This window comes from Paroedura picta, chromosome 7 (genome assembly GCF_049243985.1).
Source record: "Paroedura picta isolate Pp20150507F chromosome 7, Ppicta_v3.0, whole genome shotgun sequence".
Classification (NCBI taxonomy): domain Eukaryota; kingdom Metazoa; phylum Chordata; class Lepidosauria; order Squamata; family Gekkonidae; genus Paroedura; species Paroedura picta.
Window position 1 is genome coordinate 72,149,409 of NC_135375.1, and position 20,058 is coordinate 72,169,466.

At 42.2% G+C, this 20,058-nt stretch overlaps 1 protein-coding gene across 8 annotated transcripts in view; it reads left to right on the top strand.

Annotated features, from left to right (window-relative positions):
- DOCK8 (dedicator of cytokinesis 8) overlaps positions 1-20,058 on the top strand; it is a 110,559-nt gene that overhangs the window by 61,509 nt on the left and 28,992 nt on the right. For all 8 annotated transcript variants that reach the window (XM_077344875.1, XM_077344876.1, XM_077344870.1 and 5 more), the window contains 8 exons: positions 314-427; positions 3,631-3,786; positions 9,311-9,450; positions 11,331-11,500; positions 13,250-13,398; positions 14,486-14,668; positions 14,892-15,027; positions 16,662-16,749. In XM_077344875.1, the coding sequence (XP_077200990.1) occupies positions 314-427; positions 3,631-3,786; positions 9,311-9,450; positions 11,331-11,500; positions 13,250-13,398; positions 14,486-14,668; positions 14,892-15,027; positions 16,662-16,749 (1,136 nt within the window). The remainder of the gene's footprint in view (positions 1-313; positions 428-3,630; positions 3,787-9,310; positions 9,451-11,330; positions 11,501-13,249; positions 13,399-14,485; positions 14,669-14,891; positions 15,028-16,661; positions 16,750-20,058) is intronic.

The following is a 20,058-nucleotide window of genomic DNA, read 5'->3' on the forward strand; positions in this document are numbered from 1 at the left end:
TAAAGGTAAAGGTATCCCCTGTGCAAGCACCGAGTCATGTCTGACCCTTGGGGTGACGCCCTCCAGCGTTTTCATGGCAGACTCAATACGGGGTGGTTTGCCAGTGCCTTCCACAGTCATTACCGTTTACCCCCCAGCAAGCTGGGTACTCATTTTACCAACCTCGGAAGGATGGAAGGCTGAGTCAACCTTGAGCCGGCTGCTGGGATTGAACTCCCAGCCTCATGGGCAAAGCTTACAGACAGCTGCCTTACCACTCTGCGCCACAAGAGGCTCTATTTTATATATTAACATCTTTCTATTTCCTTTGAAGGAAAGTGAGCAAGCAGAAAAAATCAACATTAGCCTGGCATTTTTCCTGTACGATCTTCTTTCACTAATGGATCGTGGATTTGTGTTTAACCTCATAAAGCACTACTGCAATCAAGTAAGCCTCATTTTAAAACATCACATGAAATTAATTTCAGTTCATTTGTTGATACTGATAACTGCCTTCATGGTTTAACTGGTGTGGAAAAGCCAAGGGAGAAGATATCAGCATGGTGGTCAATGGGAATTGGTGTTGTTCACTTATTCCACCTAATGCAGGGGTCCCCAACCCCCGGTGCGCAGCCCGCAAAGGCCATAGTACCGGGCTGCCAGTGGCAGCATCTACTTCCCCCCCCTGCAGCGAGAGGGGGGGGAAAGAGGCAGGCGCGGTAGGCGGCGCGGCAGTGACGCAAACACACATGTGCGTTTATGCGCAGCTGCAGCAGCTGGGCCATTGGCTCTCTCCCACCCCCTGAGGCGGTCCCCGGCCACAAGAAGGTTGGGGACCGCTAACATAATGGATAATATAGGATTTGGGTCAGTATTTATATGGGTTCATAAGCATTCTAGTGAATTTATAATGCAATCTTAAACAGAGTTATATGCTTATAAGCCCAATGCAGTCAATTGGTTTAGATGTAACTATGATCAGAATCTTGTGTTTAGTAGTCAAAAGCATCCTGGAATGATAATCCTGTATGAAAACTAATATGTATGGGAAAAGACTTTGATATGAGGTATCTGATCAACTAATGGTTCATGTATAGGGGTTGTGCAAGGACATGCCTGCCTTAAATGTGTGAAAGCTCGTGTGGAGTGGTATCTGTGTGTCAGTTTTGGGGACTCCATGGTTTATCTTTGGGGAGGAAAGATATAAAGAGGAAAGAAAAAGAATGGCACTTAAAAAGGTGTACTGTTTGTGGAACAAAAATGGCCACATTAGGCTTATCTTCTATGCCTTGGAGAGGGCTATAAGGTGGCCTCGTGTAAAGTCTGTCTCCAGTTAACTCCCAAAGCCAGGGAGGGAAAAGCTCATTGCCTCAAGGCATCCTCATGCGAAAAGGCCCTGAAGACCTCAGACATGCTGGATGAAAAAGGTTCAATATGGAACAAATATTAGAGGACCCCCTGCCTGCACTTGGAATGAGTACACAGATGGCTGAGTAGGCTTCCATCAGAGCAGCCTCCAAACCACCAACATAAAAAATAAATCCTCTAAAGATTTCAAGGAAGCTTCAGCTCGATGCTGTCAGTCTCAATCACCTCCAAATCCCAACAGACTGTCTCTGAGTGGCCATGAATCCAGGGTGAACAAATGGGACTTGACACAGACAGCTTTGATCAAGGCTGAACTTTGATCACCCTTAACAGCTCTGATGATTAGATTGGCACCTGAATCTCCAACATGAAGATGCAGATGGTTGACATCGAAGTACTCTGATGATGATAGTGTCTTTGAGGTACCACAAGCATTGTTCTGGATTCTAGAGATTCTTCTGACCATGACTCTCTGGATGGATATTGGTACCAGTGATGGTTCCATTGTGCTGGAAGGGATGGGATCATTGCCACCAATCAGCTGATTGCATGCCTTTGGCATTGATGCGGTCTAGACCCTTGTGACACCAGCACTTACACTCTCTCAACATCAGCCATGACTCTGAGGGCAAGGAATCAGTAAACAGAGCTTCAGTGGTTGGTTCCAAGTTCATGTTCTTGCCATCACCAAATGACATTGTTGGGAGCCAGTGTGCTCCGTCTCATCTGATGATCTCAGACTCTATTCTGAGCAGATAATCTGCATGGATAAACCACTGAACTATATATTAATGGATGTGCTCTACTCCCCTGATTCAAGACCTGTAGTGCTCCCATTTATAAAGGGTTTGAGTGAGGTGATATTTGAAATCTTCCTGCATCAACTGCTCCTTCAGTGAGGAGACTTGATACCCGCTATAAAGTTAAGGAGGTTGGTTGTCCATACTCAGATAAGCATCCGATGGTCACCTCTATCTTCTCAGCTGTATTGCCTGCTAAGGGCAGGTCCGATATGCAATCTTCCCTGTTAGACAAATATGGGAGGAGGACTGACATTTTGGGGTGAAAGGTGTATTCCTCAGAGGTGATTTGTCTTCGAGTGGCCAAGTTTGAAGTGGTCATGAGTTGTAGACATGGGGTGGACTGCCAGATCACAGCTATGGCAAAAGCTATAGTTACACAAAGGTTTTTCTGGCTACGATCCTTCACTCTCCCAACTGATATGAGGGAACCAGCAGCAGGCATCCACTAGCATGCCAATGCAGGAATCATATGATAGATCTATTTGGGTTCTTAGATTTTTAACTGAGCCAATTAACCTTTATTTGCTAATTTAAGAGTTGTCTAGAACAGGGGTAGTCAACCTGTGGTCCTCCAGATGTTCACAGACTACAATTCCCATGAGCCCCTGCCAGGGTTTGCTGGCCGGGGCTCATGGGAATTGTAGTCCATGAACATCTGGAGGACCACAGGTTGACTACCCCTGGTCTAGAAAACTAAAGTAAAGTTTTGGAGGGCCAATAAAATGGCAAGAAACATTCATGAAAATGTGAGGAAACTTAGTTGAACTCTACTTTGCTTTGAAAAGAATTTATTTATTCTCTGTCTCAAACCAATAAATTTCCCAATTATACAGGCTGTATTTAGACTGCATGAACAAACTGAACTTTGTGATAAAGGTGAAACTGGTTAATTTTCAGGCTTGTGTGCCTTGCTGAAGACCTTCCTTCTTTATAATGCCTTCAATCTATGAGCCAAACTAGATGTTACAATGGTGTTGGAGGGTGGGGCACAGAAAATAGCCTAGTCTCACTGTACCACAGGCTCAATCTAGCATTTTTAAATGGCCAAATTCTTATGTAATAAAACTAGAACAATTTTGCAGGGCCTGCAAAAGTGAGCTTCCCTGCCAGGCGTTTGGTAGAGGTTGAATCCCCAAGCCTCTTTCCCATGTAACTCATCACCTGAATCTGTCCAACCACGGGGCCCTCAGTATGCTGAAGTTGAATCACTGTTCGCTACTCTTCTACTATATTATTGTTCTATTGCTATTGTAAAATATTTTACATACAAATTTGTTAAAGCATTGCATTAGTCCTTTCCTGAAAGATTAGCCAAATGATTAAATGTACTACTAGCAAAGAACAGCTAATGGTTGCAAATTTATTAGATGCAAGAATTATAAAAAGCAATTAATGATATTTGATATTTTAAAGTTACTAATGAATGTTTATTGCTGGAGACATTTATCTTGCATGCCCTTTTTGGATATTTATTTTTCAGTTGTCAAATAAACTTAATACTCTTCCAACGTTGATTTCCATGAGACTGGAGTTTTTGCGAATTCTCTGCAGTCATGAACATTACCTCAATTTGAATCTTTTCTTCTTGCCATCAGGATCTAGCCCAGTATCTCCCTCCCCTTCTCTGTCATCTCAGGTAAATGTTTTCAAACTGTTCTAAAATAATGTAATTATGTATGGAGAAAGCAGGGATAGAATCTGCATAGAATTCAAACCACCTTTAATTGGTAGCATCCAATGTACACAATTGACAAGTTACATGCATCAGGTTGCCTGCACACCAGTGTTCTGATGCATTGGCTTGTATTTCAGGACTAGGGAGATGACTGGAACTAAGATTCAAGGCACTGATCTCTCGCCAACCATAAGAAAGGAGACAATGTCCATTCTACTCAGTGCTAACTCCCATGAACTAGCTGGTTCAGTGAAAAGAAGAAGAAAAAAAAGAAGAGCTGGTTCTTATATGCCACTTTTCTCTCCCTGAAGGAGTCTCAAAGCAGCTTACACTCGCCTTCCCTTTTCTCTCCCCACAACAGACACCCTGTGGGGTGGGTGAGGCTGAGAGAGCCCTGATATTACTGCTCGGTCAGAACAGCTTTATCAGTGCTGTGATGAGCCCAACGTTATCCAGTTGGCTGCACATGGGGGGTAGCCAGGAATCAAACCAGGCTCACCAGGTTATAAGTCCACACTCCTAACCACTATACCAAGAAGGGATGTAAGGCTATAATCACACCTAAATAGCAACCATAACTTAAAAACCACCACAACAGGTAGTACTTTATTGATCTACTGTCTCTATTGCACCCTTTCCTGTTATCATCACTCCTAGAAGTGATATTAGGATATGTCATATGATAGCAGATATGTGATAGCAGTTTTGAATAAACAAGCTATCATAGATCAAAGGCATGTCCTCTAATCCTTAATATATAGTAACTAATTGTTTCTCTCAGATGATGAAGGAAAGTCCTTCTAAGAATGCTCAAAAATGTGCAGGTAGCTCTGTATAGAAGAAATAAGGGAGTATTAGCCAACTTTATGGACAAAAGGTTTTTCAGTAACTATTACAGACAACAGCTAAATGAAGTCTTCCTCAGGAGGGAACTGTTGCTTCATGCCTTACTTGCAGATTTCTAGCCAGCTAGCTAGCCACTGTTGGAAACATGGTATTCCAAACTCACAATCTTTCATGGAGAGAAGGGAAATTTGAAACAGCAGCCATCTGTTACACTAACCATTTGACACCATGTTTGTGCTGTGCTGTGTCCTTTGAGAGACACCAGGCCTTGCTTGGCTGGACAGATCCTGCCTGGAATGTGCTGGACTTTTTTCTTGAAAGGCTGGTTTGATTACTTTCAGTTATTAATTTATTGCTACCTGCCAGCTTTTCCTCCATCCTTTCATCTTAGGAGGGGTGGTGAGACATTTGATCACTGGACTAAAGCAGTTTGGGAAATGTATTATTTTTCTTGTTGTTTTGGGTTTTGTGGAACTAATCTTTGTTTTGTTTTTTATATTCTAGTCTTTCCTTTTATGTGCATCTGAGGAGTTTGTTTTTTTATTGTGATTCATTTTTTTCTTGGTTTGTTGGCTTTTTCTCATTTTGTGGGTTACCTATTTTCCACTTTTTATAGATTAGGAATTTGGGTTTACATGGCATTTTTCATTCCTGATGTTTGGCTAGGTAAGCTTTTCTTATGCTGCTCCGCTTTCCTTAGATAACTCTGCCAAGACAGACAAAGCAGTCTGTCCCCACCCCAACAAACTAATTCCAATGCAACATGATTTTGCCACAGTTATAAAACACTCTTATTTCTCCACATCATGACTGCTGAGGTGGACAGGCACTTCACTAGACACTTTGGAAGGACAGTATTTACTTGTAGTTCATTTCATGGCTCCCGTGCTTTTGCAGGCCAGCCATGGAGAGGAATTAGCAAACCTTATAAAGAAGTTTCATGAGCCCAGGAAAGAATACTCTCCCTCCCTTCCATCAGCAACACAATCTTTCCTGCCTAGTAGTAAACTAGAATCAGCTGGACATCACCATAGACATAGAAATCTGTGCCATTTATCAGAAAAGGTAAATGAGGTCATTCAAAGCATTGGAGAGTCACCCTGATTGTTTACCAAAGGGTGACAACCCATCAAATGCATTCAGTCATTACAGAATATTTATTGCTGTTGCAAATCATAATTCCAACCAAAAGTATTTTGTATCTTTGCATATAGCAAAATATGCTGTAAAAGTATTTGGAATGTCATGACAAATAAAATAAGCAAAAGTTTTTCTGAGTTCATTGCTTATATGGAAGAGTGGAAAAGTCCCATGGCTGGAGCATTTGTATTCTGTCAGATTGAGGTTTGGACTCGATATCTGCTGACAGAGAGAAATTCTATACAATATGAACTTTCCCTTGGCAAGCTGTCTTTCTAGAGGTCAGCACAAGGAGTACTTGGATTGTGCCCTATTTTCTAAGGCCCCCCCTTTTTGTTGGCATTTTAAAGGTGTTCTCTGATGCAGCTGGTTAGATTGTGCTCTGGGACTGACATTTAAATTTCCAGCATCAGGCTGGCTTCAGAACATTTTAGGCTGCTGTCCTCCCTATATTGTCATTCACCCTTAGCCATTTTGGCAGAAATCGTTTAATTTGTTGTTGTAGTCTCTCTTAGCCCACAATTATGCACAGCAAGTTCTGGATCCTTTGAGAGCTTTAGCAAGTGAATTCATGTTGTGCCTCTCACCTTAGAGAGTACTTCCCTCTGTGTGTGCTCTGAGGAATGGGATAGGCGCACTCTTGCAAGACCATTCCTCTTGTACAGGACTGTGTCAAAACTGACAGTGGTTGTTCCATATTCAGTCTTGCATTAATAACATTTAGGAGGGCTTTTAGCATTTTGCAGTAGAACCTCTGATTGGCATGAAGTTCTGAGGTTCAGCCCCTAGCACCTCCACTTAAAAGGATCAGGTGATAGGTGATATGAAAGATCTCTTCTTGAGACCCTGGAGAGCAACTGTGAGTCTGAGTAGACAATGCTGAACTTAATGGACAAATGGCTTTATTCAGTATAAAGCAGTTTGATATATATATGTATACCCACAGAAAGCTATAAAAGGAGTACAAAATGTCTCTAACAAGACAATATGGAAGGGGCCTAAAGTAGTTCTAACATGTTTTTCTGCTGGAGGTAGAAAGTCCATGTAGCACACCCATAATAATTTTAACAAATTTTTAATCTTTTAATTAAATATGCCACACCAGAAAATGTTTGAGTCACAATGTCTAAAGATAGATCCAGACCTGAAGTTGTCAGCAAGAGTTGTAAAGGTTGCTCCTGGTGGCTGCAAACCGCCATAGCTATACAGAGAGCCATTTTTGAAGTCTTTTCTTGAGACTGTCTTTGTAGTGCTTGAAATATGTCTTGGAGCTTTCTCTAAATTTGTTTGCTGACTGCTGATTCTTGGCTCAAGGATTTGGAAACTAGAGTCCAACATTTAAAAACAACTGAGCACATCCATCGGGATGCAATCCAGTGACTTAGAGCTAAGAAGGCAATATTCAGGACAGGAACCTCACACTGCTAGCAAAGGGCATCATCTCCTTTTACATCCAAGGATATCCTGCAAAAGTAGACTTTCTGAAGTCAGCAGTGCCTTTTGCTTCTGTTGCAGGATTCAATAGTGCTTCTGGCTAGCCAATGAGCACTTCTCACCCCACTGCAAATCCTCTGCCAACTAAAAGTGGTGCATGCAGCAAGAGTAGCACTTGCTTGGTACAGTGTTGGCTGTTGTGGGTTGCTGAGTAATAATTCATTGCTTATTTGTGTTCAGCACAATTTGCATATTATCAAGCCTCAACTCATATAGATTTTGTATTTTAGGAGCATGAGAAGCTATCATAATATGAAGGGTACCTTGGGGCATACGCAGAGGGCACTTTACTTCTTGAATAACCATAGCTACTCCTATGAATCAGGGAACAGGAAACAGGCTTCAGCCCCGAATACAACTTAAAAAAGAAAAGAAAATACTACCAGTGGATTGGCTACATATTTGCACTTGCATATATTCAAAGTAATTGCTTGCTTGACCCTAGCAATTCCTTTCTCTTCCAGAATTTTTCTTTCTTTCTTTATTGGTGTCATTTGGCAAGCAGCACTTGCATACCATGTTCACATTTATTTTTGCCCAAAACTGTCAAATTGTTGTAAAAATTCAGATCTTGTATGTCAGATGTGCCTTGGAAGAAGAAGAAGAAGAATTGGTTCTTATATGCCACTTTTCTCTACCTGAAGGAGGCTCAAAGCGGCTTACAGTCGCCTTCCCTTTCCTCTCCCCACAACAGACACCCTGTGTGGTGGGTGAGGCTGAGAGAGCCCTGATATCACTACTCAGTCAGAACAGCTTTATCAGTGCTGTGGCTAGCCCAAGGTCACCCAGCTGGTTGCATGTGGGGGAGTGCAGAATCGAACCCGACTTGCCAGATTAGAAGTCTGCACTCCTAACCACTACACCAAACTGGAAGATGAAGTAGCCTTGCGAAAATCCACTATACATTTTTGGACCAGGCTCACTTTCCCCGCAGCCAGGCAGCAGCTGCAGGGAGCATCATTTTTGAACTTGCAGGGGCTTATTTAGCTCAAGACTACATCAGGGTGGAACAGGGGCTCCTGCCTCCCCCTTGAACCTTCTTCTAAAGCTGAAACAACCCAGAGGGTTATTTGCATAACATTATTGCAGTCCATGGAGTATTCTATGCACATGCAACTCCAAACTGGGGTAAACAGCTCCTTTTGGGGGGCCATTTCAGCTCAGGAAAATAGTGCAGGGGTGAAGGCCAAAGACTTTCCTCCCTGCATGCTGAGGACCTGCGCCAAACTGGATCTCCTCAGGCTTTAAAAACACCAATAGTTGTAGGGAAAGCACGTCTGGTCTGGGGAACCTAGAACTGACTCATTAAAATATATCATGTAGTTTTGTTTCTATCCTTTAAACAGAGAAACCAGAAATTAAATCTAGTTTTTTCTTCATATGAAGCATGATGTGGGGACCTCTCGGGATAACAGAAGAAATGCCTATGCAAATAATGGCTTGAAGTATAATAAATAATTTCTGCAAGACTTGTTGGACAAAGTCTTTTCCTTCTGTTTATTGCTTGAAGTTTTCACAAGAAAGTATCATTTCTGTCAATATGATTTTTCTCTATTGATAATCCTACAAGACATACAATTCAAAGTATATATTTTACATTATGCCAAATTAAAAAAAAAACATGCATTGGAAACAGCTTAACAATAAACAACTCACCATAGAATAACAGTTTTTCATATACTCCAAGAAGAGCTTTCCAAAATATATAAAGCATTTCTACAAGAAATAAATGCATCATTTAGTACATGCAAAAGCTTCAAAGAAAATAAAGGCTATGTTTTAAAAAGTATTTTTCTTATAAAAAGCATCCTTACCACTGGCATCTTAGTGTACATTTATCCTTCAAGATTCTGTGACTGTCAAGCTTTTTCCAATTCCTTTTTTTTGGGGGGGGGAATTTGGCATTATGTAAAATTTTGTTTTTAATTTTAACTAATGCATTGAAATACATGCATTAAATTTGAATGTAATCACTCTTTCACCCCACCCCATGTTTCTTTTACAGAATTCAAGTTCCTGTTCAAGTTTCCAGGATCAAAAAATTGCCAGTATGTTTGACCTAACAGCAGATTATCGACAGCAGCACTTCCTCACTGGCCTTCTCTTAACCGAGCTGGCAGCCGCTCTGGACACTGAAGCAGAAGGGTAGGATTCAGGCCCATTCCGCACAAGGATCAATGTGGCAAATTGCTTACAAAAAGAAATAACGGAATTTAAAATAGTGGAATTTGGCGTAACGCATACCTGCCTTTGTAGTGGAATCCAGTAGCGTTTCAATCGTTTCCCACAGGTTTCCGGTCTCGCCAAAAATCGCTAGAAAGGAAGCGATTTTTTCCGTGCTTTGTCCTGCTCCTGGCCATCAATAAAACGAGCAGCCAATGGGTGGTTGTTACCATGCTCCGGAAAAGCCCCTTTCCCTTTAAGAACAGGTTTAAAAAAAAAAAGAAAAACACATGTTGCAACAAATATGCCTTGATTCCTTGATTCCTTGCTTCCTCCTAACGTAGAGACCCAACTAACTGGCAGCTGGCATGTGAGCTGCTGATTCATTGTTGCCATGGTCCCCCGAGTGAAAAATAAATCCCCCCCCGTGCACAGGCGCGATTTTCGGCCGAAAATAAAGGGAACTTGCAAACGGGGCTGTGTTGTGCTTGGTGACTTGAGGGGAGCTTTAAAGCATCTCTGTGGAGGGACTGCAGCCGGAGAAGCCTCGCTGGGTGAATGAAGGCTCGCTGGCTCATTGCTCTCCACTTGCTCCGAGAAAAAAAAAATGGCGAAGTTCAGAGGAGAGAGCCAGGGGGAGGGACTTTGCTGAAACTGCAACAATGGTAACGCACAGAACTTTTTCGAAACTGTTGCAGATTGTTTGCAAGAGTGTAGCACTTTCCAGAGGGTGAATCCACTTTTGGGGATTTCCTTGGAAGCGCTACAACGAAGCGCTTTTCGCGGATCGGTTTCAGGAGTGTGGCAGATTGTGTGCGACGTCGTGCATAACTGCAAATTAGCAGTGTTTACAATTTGCCACACTCCTGCTACATTTAACTTGTGCGGAATGGGCCTCAGAGTTTCCCAAAGGACTTGCTGTGTGCTCAGTGCTAGTGTATTATGAGGAATATGTACACTGAATTATCAGTCAAGTTTCTTGAAATACCCACAGCACTCTTGAGCCATTGGTGTCTGTACTCAAACCCAGACCTAGGAGGTGCACTGTTTGGTTTTGGATTAATCCAAATATAAAAGTATGAAATATAAAAGTACTACTCCAGTGGCAAACCAAAGTTAGAAGACTGGGTTCCTAATATTTATACCAGCATAGCCAATTAAGGGTCTACGTATTACCTGCCAGTCACAGAGGCTAAATGTGTGCACCCATGTTCCATTCTGTACTTGAGGACTCTCTGAGAACTCTGAGGCTAGCTTCCAGCTTCGAACCTTTATGTTTATGGTTCAAGACCTTGAGTCTTGATCATGGTACTTCCTGAGAATAAAGTATGTCTTCTGTTCTGCTGAGAATACATTACTTTGTTTCCAAGTCTACCCCATTTCTGCCAAAACTGATGAGTCCTGGGCACTCTGTATTCAGAACTCACAGCAATGTTTGAATCTTAACTCTCAGGCAAGTAGGGTCCTTAATGGGAGAGGTAGCTTAAGCTCCCCTTCCATGCCATTTCCCTGACCTGAAATGGCTCTGGTGAGCTGCTGTTTGCCTCATTGCAGAAACTTTTGTGAACTGATGGGCTATGCATAAGTTTCCCCAACAAGGTAAATAGCAGCTCTCCAAGGTCATTTCTGATTGAGAAATGGTGTGTATCTCCTCTGCTCATGTGCCACAGGTCACAGTCTCAATCAGAATGGGGTCACCAAGAGCCTGAGACAAGTGTCAAAATTATGAGGTGGCCTGAATACAGAACTTTCACTTGCATGTGTAGCTTGACATACAGGACAACCTGGGAACTTGTGGCTAAAACCTTATCCACAGCCTCACTCATGTTTCAGGAATAATTGTTCTTTCTTTGTGCCAACAGAATAAGCAAGGTACAGAAAAAAGCTGTCAGTGCTATCCACAGCCTACTGAATTCACATGATTTGGACAAATCCTGCATGAAACCAGAAGTGAAAAGGAAAGTTGCTGCCCTTTACCTGCCATTGATTGGAATAATTTTGGATGCACTTCCACAGCTACATGATTTTACAGGCAAGATATCATATGTGTCCTGGCCTAAGTGGCAATGGAAAGACCAAAGGGACGAGGTTTGCTAGGAAGCAACATAGTGGCTTACTTTTAAATGCATGTACCAAGTGGGAGTTGAAGTTCCTTGGCCATCTGACTCTGTCTTCTGTAGTAGAGCCAGTATACTACAGTAGGAGGAGGAAAGTCAGCAGCAGGAGTGACCATGCATTAAGAAAGAGGTGTTCTTTGGGCTGCAGCTGGCCACCAACATTAAATCTTGGGTCCAGTGACGCGGGAATACCTACTGGAAATAATTTCTTGCCTCTATGAAGCTTGACTGGGCAAGTCTACAGTCAAGCCCCAAGGCAGATGTCTCCAGAGCCTCTAGAGATAAGCAAGCTACTCTCAGTTCTTCTTGGACTGACATCTGAACTATCTGAGCTCTTTTGTCAAAACCAGAAAGCAAGTACAAAACCATGGATTCCTCAATATGAACTCAGAAAAAAAGGAAATCACAAGGCAAGATAATTCCTCAGAGAGGACTATCACATTATCTTGCCTTGTGATTTCCTTTTTTTTCCTGAAAACCAGAAAGCAAGCATGCTGATCACTGAGCATTTGAATAACATGGTGGAAATATCATCACAAGTTCAATTTCCTCCTGCCCTCTACCCTTAGACAGCCTGATCCCATGCATATATTCTCAAAAGTGAACCGCTTTGTGGAATTGCAGCTTTTGCCTCTCACATGGCTGAAGAATCTCTCTGATCACATTACTGTAAGCAGGATTTCTTGGAAGAAAGATAAACCCCAGTGTAAAGGCTTTTCCTCCTGTTACTCCCCCATCCCTCATCCATAGGCTTATTGATGACAACGCTGCTAAGGAGACTGCACAGATATGAAAACTGATCAGATAAGGCTCACTTTAAAATTAAGAGCAGAGGAGTTCTCTTTGGCTAACTCAGCTTTCCTCATAACATACATTGCCATGTGGAGGTTAATTATCCAAGGCCTTTGTGGATGTTTCAGAGAGAGAGAGAGAGAACTTTATGTATTGTTAACGATAATGTTATGCAATTAGAAGACAGCTTCATCTCTAGCAAAATCATCCTTTGCCATTTCACTCTATCTTGCTTCATAGATTAGTTTTTTAGAGATGGAATTCCACCTGAATATTGCCCAAAGTTTTGTCTGCTCATTCATTGCCATTCTTTGATAGGCAGTGGGTGGCATGGCTTTGGTGACTGAGTGACCACCATATTTCATTATTCCTCTTGCAAATCTGTTTTCTCACCGTTCGCTTTTATCTGATGCTTTTGGCTTTATTAATATGTAACTATATTCTGTCTCGAGAGCCTCTTGTGGTGCAGAGTGGTAAGGCAGCAGACATGCAGTGTGAAAGCTCTACCCATGAGGCTGGGAGTTCAATCCCAGTAGCCGGCTCAAGGTTGACTCAGCCTTCCATCCTTCCAAGGTCGGTAAAATGAGTACCCAGCTTGCTGGGGGGTAAACGGTAATGACTGGGGAAGGCACTGGCAAACCACCCCGTACTGAGTCTGCCATGAAAACACTAGAGGGCATCACCCCAAGGGTCAGACATGGCCCAGTGCTTGCACAGGGGATACCTTTACCTTTACCTTATATTCTGTCTCATTTTTGAAAGAATTTGAAATATTCTTTGGAAATGTTTTAGAACACTATTTTTCTGATAGCTTAGCTGAAATTAACATCCAGCTATAGATGGTATAGAGTGGCAAAATATTTCTAATGTAGTTTCAGATGGTCGTGGTGGAAAAGGACGTAGTGGAACCCTAGATGAAGAACAAGAGGCTGCAAACCCAATTAACCAGAACATTGCTCTTGCTATTGCTGGAAACCAATTTAATGTTCTACGGATCTCTGGTCCAACTATGTCCACTTTGGTAAGTCTTCTCCCACTGCATTGTTGCACAAACAACTCTTTTTTGTTGCTCTGTTTAACTGTCTCACAAGAGCTAGTTTTAGGATTTCTGGTTGGCCTAACATGAAAGATGTGTGTGCACCCAAAGAAATGTTTCTATTTTTTTCTGAATTTTATGCTGCTGCTCTTTCTAGGTGTGCTATTTTCACCTGCAAAGAGAAGCAAAGGGTGCGTAGCTCTAGTCTAGACAAGCATTTCTCAATTGTTTTACTCTTAAGATACCCTTGAAAAATTCTTCAGGCGTCAAGAAACCCCAGAAGTGGTATGATCGAAGCCTGAAGAATATGCTTGAAAAGCATAGCGGTGTACATGCCCACCCAGGGTTCCTTGCCTTCCTAACCCTTCCAGGTCCATCACTGGCCATTTTGGGATGGGGGGGGGGCATGTCACCATTACATATATGGTCATATAACCTGATAAATGTTTAACATTTAGGTGACCCTTCCAAGGCCATCAAGAAAGCCTAGTCTAGACTGTTGTGAAGCAGCAGGCCATAAACAGATGTGTTCAGAACAGAGATAGGTCCAGCTAATATATCTGCTGCTAGAAGCCACATCAGGGAATACGTTAGGATCTTCCCTGCCTGATGTGCTCTTTTTAAAATGGAGCCCTCTCTGTCTGGCAGATCCACTTCAGCTCTTCATCAATTAGGAACAGCTACATTTCAAACAGGTAGCTAAGAATCTTCTCTGCTAATATTTGTAGTCATAAGTAAGCTTTGCAAAAGATCTACATGGCTAATGCCTATTTGTCAACTGGAAAGGGTGTCCAAAGCAACAATCAGCAACCCCTTCACCATTTAATCTCCATTTGAATCCTGTGATGCTTTTCCATCAAGTATTATGCTAATAGAGAAGGGCTTCAATGGATAATGGAAGTCTTTTTGCACCAACAGAAGTCTTTTTTCACCTTTTGCATTGGATTGAGAAACAGCCTTTCCTGTTCTCTGTGATGTTTGTTGACACTGTTAATATTTACTCTTATATAGATGATGTAGATTTATTTCTGTTGTTTCCTTTTTATTAACTACTTAATATACCCCCTCCTAGCCATACAAACAATCCAACATTTTAAGTCCAGAAACAACCCGCTCCTTATTAATCTGTTTCCTATGGATCATGAAAAATGCTGATCAGAATCTTATTAAGAAATGGATCTCAGACTTACCATCTGTGCAGCTGAACCGGATTTTAGACCTTCTGTTCATCTGTGTCTCAGCCTTTGAGTACAAGGTAAGTGGATTGTCATCCAATCCAGGATCTGCTCATTTTTAATTCTGTTGCCTGGTGTTGGATTCCTAGCATGGTGTTGGATTCCTAGCATCCCCCTGCAAAATTCTAGCTTCAAATAACTAGGTTTAGATTCATGATTGTGTGTGTGTTTAAAGGTACACTAATCTAGATACATCAGTAAGAGAGTTTAACTGCTTAACTTTACTTCCTTATTTTGATTCAGGGTAAGCAGAGTTCTGACAAAGTCAGCACTCAAGTCCTCCAGAAGTCAAGAGATGTAAAAGCCCGCCTGGAAGAGGCTTTACTAAGAGGAGAGGGAGCCAGGGGTGAAATGATGAGGCGCTGCAGAATGCCAGCTGGTATGCTGTTTGTCCATTTATTTTTATCAAGGAATCCACAAGCAAATTGTAGATATAAATTTTTTCAAAAGCAACTAAAATATCCTTTGGAAAGCTAGCAGTGACTGAAGAAGTAATAGAAAGAGAACTGAGAGAGGGGGAGAGGCTGTTCCCAGAGCACATGACTGTTAAGTGGGAAATTGCTTTTGAGGAGGATTGGAGGAGCTCCTCTGGCTCCGTTAGTAAGCCAACAAAAGCATTCTGATGGCTGGCCTGTGTGGATGCGACGTGTGCCTGCACAGGGACAACTAGATGAGTGGCAGTCACAGTTAACTGCAACACTGTTGAACTGGGAACTGAGCCTAAGAGAGCAGGTTACTGAACCTAACTAGCCAGTTTGTAAACATGCAAAATTAAAACCAGAGGCCTTCCGGATCACAGCTCATTATCTTAGTCACTGTGCACTACCTGTTTCTAGGATTTCTTTTTTAATGTTAATAATATCATCATTATGCTAAATTCTGACCACAGCCATACAATTCCAGAAGCAGTCGTTGCTGAAAGAGCTTATCACCTAAGCCCTTGCAAAGATAGCTGCAATGGTACAGGAATCGTACCAGCCTGGTTCCTTTCCAATTCACTCAAGACTCCGAAGTCACATGGGAGGAGTGCACCACATGCATTCTTCCTCTGCAAATGTGACCAGAATAATGTTTGTTTGGGAAGAAATTACACCAGAGATTCCTCCCATATGGAAAAGCACAGGATCCTCCCATATGATCTCAGGCTGCTCAGAAGTTCAAAAAGCTCCTAACATAAGCCTACTATGTCAGAGGAGAAGGATGGGCTTTATGAAAGAAACAATGCAGAGAACAGAAAATAGCAAAAGATGAATAGTACCAGTCTTAGCCATTAGTCTCCAAATATACCAGCTTTGGAGGATAAGGTGATTCCTGGGTAACCACCTGCCTCTGGCCTTGGTGAAAGAAGTAGAAGGGTATTCATTCCATACCTCCCATTTAGAGGTTGTATCCAACCAACTGCCAATGTAATGCATATGGAAAGCACTGGACATGCATTTTCCCCATGTTTCCCTTACCCATTTTACCCATGAAAGTCATGTCTGGGGTCAGGGGACCGGCATAGACAAAAAGGTGGTCAAGTTGAGGTAGTTGTGAGGGAGAGAATTGAGATCCTTGATGCCCAGTGACTTCTCCATGTCGCAGATCCCAGCCCACACTGCTTTTTGTCCAAGTGGGTTCTGCTACTCCAGTGAAGATCTTTCCAGGGTTCAAAGGGAACCACAAGGGGAATATGTGAAAACGTATATTATCCAAAGCCTTCTCCTGTCTGAGTCTCATGGTGTGTTCATTTCATCCAGGTCTGGAATTTGCAGCATAGTTTGTTTCTTATCTATGCTTCTAGGCCAATTTACCCCCAGGCCCCATCCAGACCTTGCTGATACTGGGGGCATATTGTTCCCATCTGTGGTAGTTTAGTTATTCCATATCAAATATGGTTGTTTTTCCTCTGTGTATAAAAAGTTACAGTTTGCCTTGTTGATATCACTGTGAATGTATCTTCTTGCAGAAACAAATATCCCTCAGAAATGTAACTATTCGTTTCAGTCTGATCTGTGTATATCACCCATGTAGGGAATGACCGGTTCCCAGGCCTGAATGAGAATTTGCGATGGAAGAGAGAGCAGACACACTGGCGGCAAGCAAACGAGAGGCTAGATAAGTAAGTCATTTAATGAATTTCTGTCACCTTCACCTGAACAGCTTCTCTCAAGGGCCCTCTACTTCCCCTCCTTGAACCAAAAAAGCTCTCTCTCTCTCTCTCAGGCATCCCAGGGAGACACCCGCGTCAGACTCTTTTGTACTGAGGCTAACTGAACTCTTTTTACTTCCACTAGTACATAAATCACCAGTATTTATGAGAGGTTAGCTTTAAATGAATTGATTGTTCAGACCTGTAAACATTTTTTATCAGTGAAGCTCACAACAAAAATATGAGTGCATTATTTTATCAGTAAAATATTATATCTGGGTTCCTGTTTCTCATCTTCTTTATGGTTATATGAAAACTGTCAACAGAACTGAATGGAAGAGAGTAGTGATTTCTCCCTACATTATCAGTGCTGGGCTGATTGAAGCTGGAGTGGTGGCTGTTGAGATATTGAATTCCTGCAAAGCCCTTTCTCTGATCTCTTGCTGCCGGGTAAAACGAGATGTCTTCCATCCCCTCAGGCCCTAGGAATGTAGGAGAGCCACTTGCCTCCCCCTTTACTCAAGCAGCAAGAAGCTGCAAGATTCCCAGCAGCAGCGTGGATTTTGGATAGGAATCTGGATTTTCAGATAGTTAGGTGGATAGGGAATTGGTTAGAGAACCGCACTCAAAGAGTTGTTGTCAATGGTGTTTCATCAGACTGGAGGGAGGTGAATAGCGGGGTACCTCAGGGCTCGGTGCTCGGCCCGGTACTTTTTAACATATTTATTAATGATCTAGATGAGGGGGTGGAGGGACTACTCATCAAGTTTGCAGATGACACCAAATTGGGAGGACTGGCAAATACTCCAGAAGATAGAGTTCAATGAGATCTGAACACAATGGAGAAATGGACAAATGAGAAGAAGATGCAATTTAATAAAGATAAGTGTAAAGTTCTGCATCTGGGTCAGAAAAATGAAAAGCATGCCTACTGGATGGGGGATACGCTTCTAGGTAACACTGTGTGTGAACGAGACCTTGGGGTACTTGTGGATTGTAAACTAAACATGAGCAGGCAGTGTGATGCAGCGGTAAAAAAGGCAAATGCCATTTTGGGCTGTATCAACAGAGGCATCACATCAAAATCACAAGATGTCATAGTCCCATTGTATACAGCACTGGTCAGACCACACCTGGAGTACTGTGTGCAGTTCTGGAGGCCTCAGTTCAAGAAGGACGTAGATAAAATTGAAAGGGTACAGAGGAGAGTGACGAGGATGATCTGGGGCCAAGGGACCAAGCCCCATGAAGATAGGTTGAGGGACTTGGGAATGTTCAGCTTGGAGAAAAGGAGGTTGAGAGGGGACATGATAGCCCTCTTTAAGTATTTGAAAGGTTGTCACTTGGAGGAGGGCAGGATGCTGTTTCTGTTGGCTGCAGAGGAGAGAACACGCAGTAATGGGTTTAAACTTCAAGTACAACGATATAGGCTAGATATCAGGAAAAATATTTTCACAATCAGAGTAGTTCAGCAGTGGAATAGGCTGCCTAAGTAGGTGGTGAGCTCCCCCTCACTGGAAGTCTTCAAGCAAAGGTTGGATACACACTTTTCTTGGATGCTTTAGGATGCTTAGGGCTAATCCTGCGTTGAGCAGGGGGTTGGACTAGATGGCCTGTATGCCCCCTTCCAACTCTATGATTCTATGACTCAAAGTCTAGTTTAGAGCTAATTTCATGCAGGCTGAATTCCCATGGGGATGGCAGGTTTAACTTGCTTTGCACACTCAGCTTTTTGCATTCAGTGGCACTTTGTAGATGTGGCAACTATTAGCTGTCTTGGGACCTTCTGTCCAGTTCATGATTGGTGCAGTAAGAATGCTGGAGTGAGCCAAACTGGGCTGAATTTTTTTCATGGCATAGTGGTTGCAGTATGTTAATGACCCCAAGTATACAGTTGGAGTTTATATGGCAGGAGTATTTTCCATGCATACATTTATTTTAGTGACACAGCACAAAGTGAGACAGTTAGAGCAGTTCCTGATAGTTAGAGCAGTTTCTCAGTGGAACAGTCTTCCTCGGGAGGTGGTGGGTTCTCCATCTTTGGAAATTTTTAAACAGAGGCTGGATAGCCATCTGACAGAGAGGCTGATTCTGTGAAAGCTTAATGGGGTGGCTGGTTACAGTGGATGAGCGATAGGGTTTTGAGTGCCCCGCATAGTGCAGGGGGTTGGACTAGATGGCCCATGAGGTCCCTTCCAACTCTATTATTCGATGAGACAGACTCCAGGATTCATAGATGTTCAGTAAGGCCTCAGGTCTAGTTCAGTGCAATCTATTTTTGGTTTAAATTCATAAACCATCTCAAAAATGTTTTTACAACTACATACAGATGGTTCTGCAGGAATGATATTACTTTCATGATTTTTCATTTGTTTATTTCAGTTTATCACTGCTGCTAATCAGGGATCCATTGCAAATCTGTGTTTGTATAAATGGATGAACACATACATTGGAAAGGTGGCAACTGCATTTTCAAAAGATGGCCTTTTAAAACAGTGGTTTCCAAGCTTTTCTGGGCTGCCACACTCTTAGCTCCAAGGCCACATCCCTAGTGCCCCCCCCGCCCACACATACAAACACAAACCTCTTTCCTGGTGTAAGTCTACTGTAATTCAAAACATAATGTATTATCTACATTTTGGTAGTTGTGCAGCAGCCATGTTTTAATCTGGAAAAAACATATAAGTTTTTTTAATATAATTTTTTATTTTTTATATAGAAAGAACAAGGAAAAATATCTTTGATTACAATATTACAATATCATCCCTCCCTCTACTCCCCAAAGTCCCAATTTGCTTGAAGTTTTGCATTGCTGAATACTGTAGATGTCTGTTGCCTGTAAATATAAAAACAAAGCCACAACAAAAAAATCCCACTTTAACACAACATTTCCAGGACTTACAGTCAACGGGTGTTATAAAAATTACCCTTAGAATTGAACCAAGGCATATCCTTAATTTAGAACATCAGCTGGTTCCTGCACTTGTTTACAACAACATATTTTAAATACTTAACATTAAGCATTTCTTATAAAACAATATGAACTTTAATCTATATTTTTTTGTAAAAGTCATTCTGGATCCTCACAGAGGAGAAAGACAGATAAGGAAAGAGAGAGAGAGAGAGAGAGAGAGAGAGAGAGAGAAGCAAGCAGTGGAAAATCCCATGGTCAGGAGCAAGCAGGAGAAGGCTGTTCCAGCCTCTCAAGGATGGAGACTTTTGGGGAAGGGTTGCCAACCCTGTGTTAAGAAATTCCTGGAGCTCTGGGGTGGAGCTTGG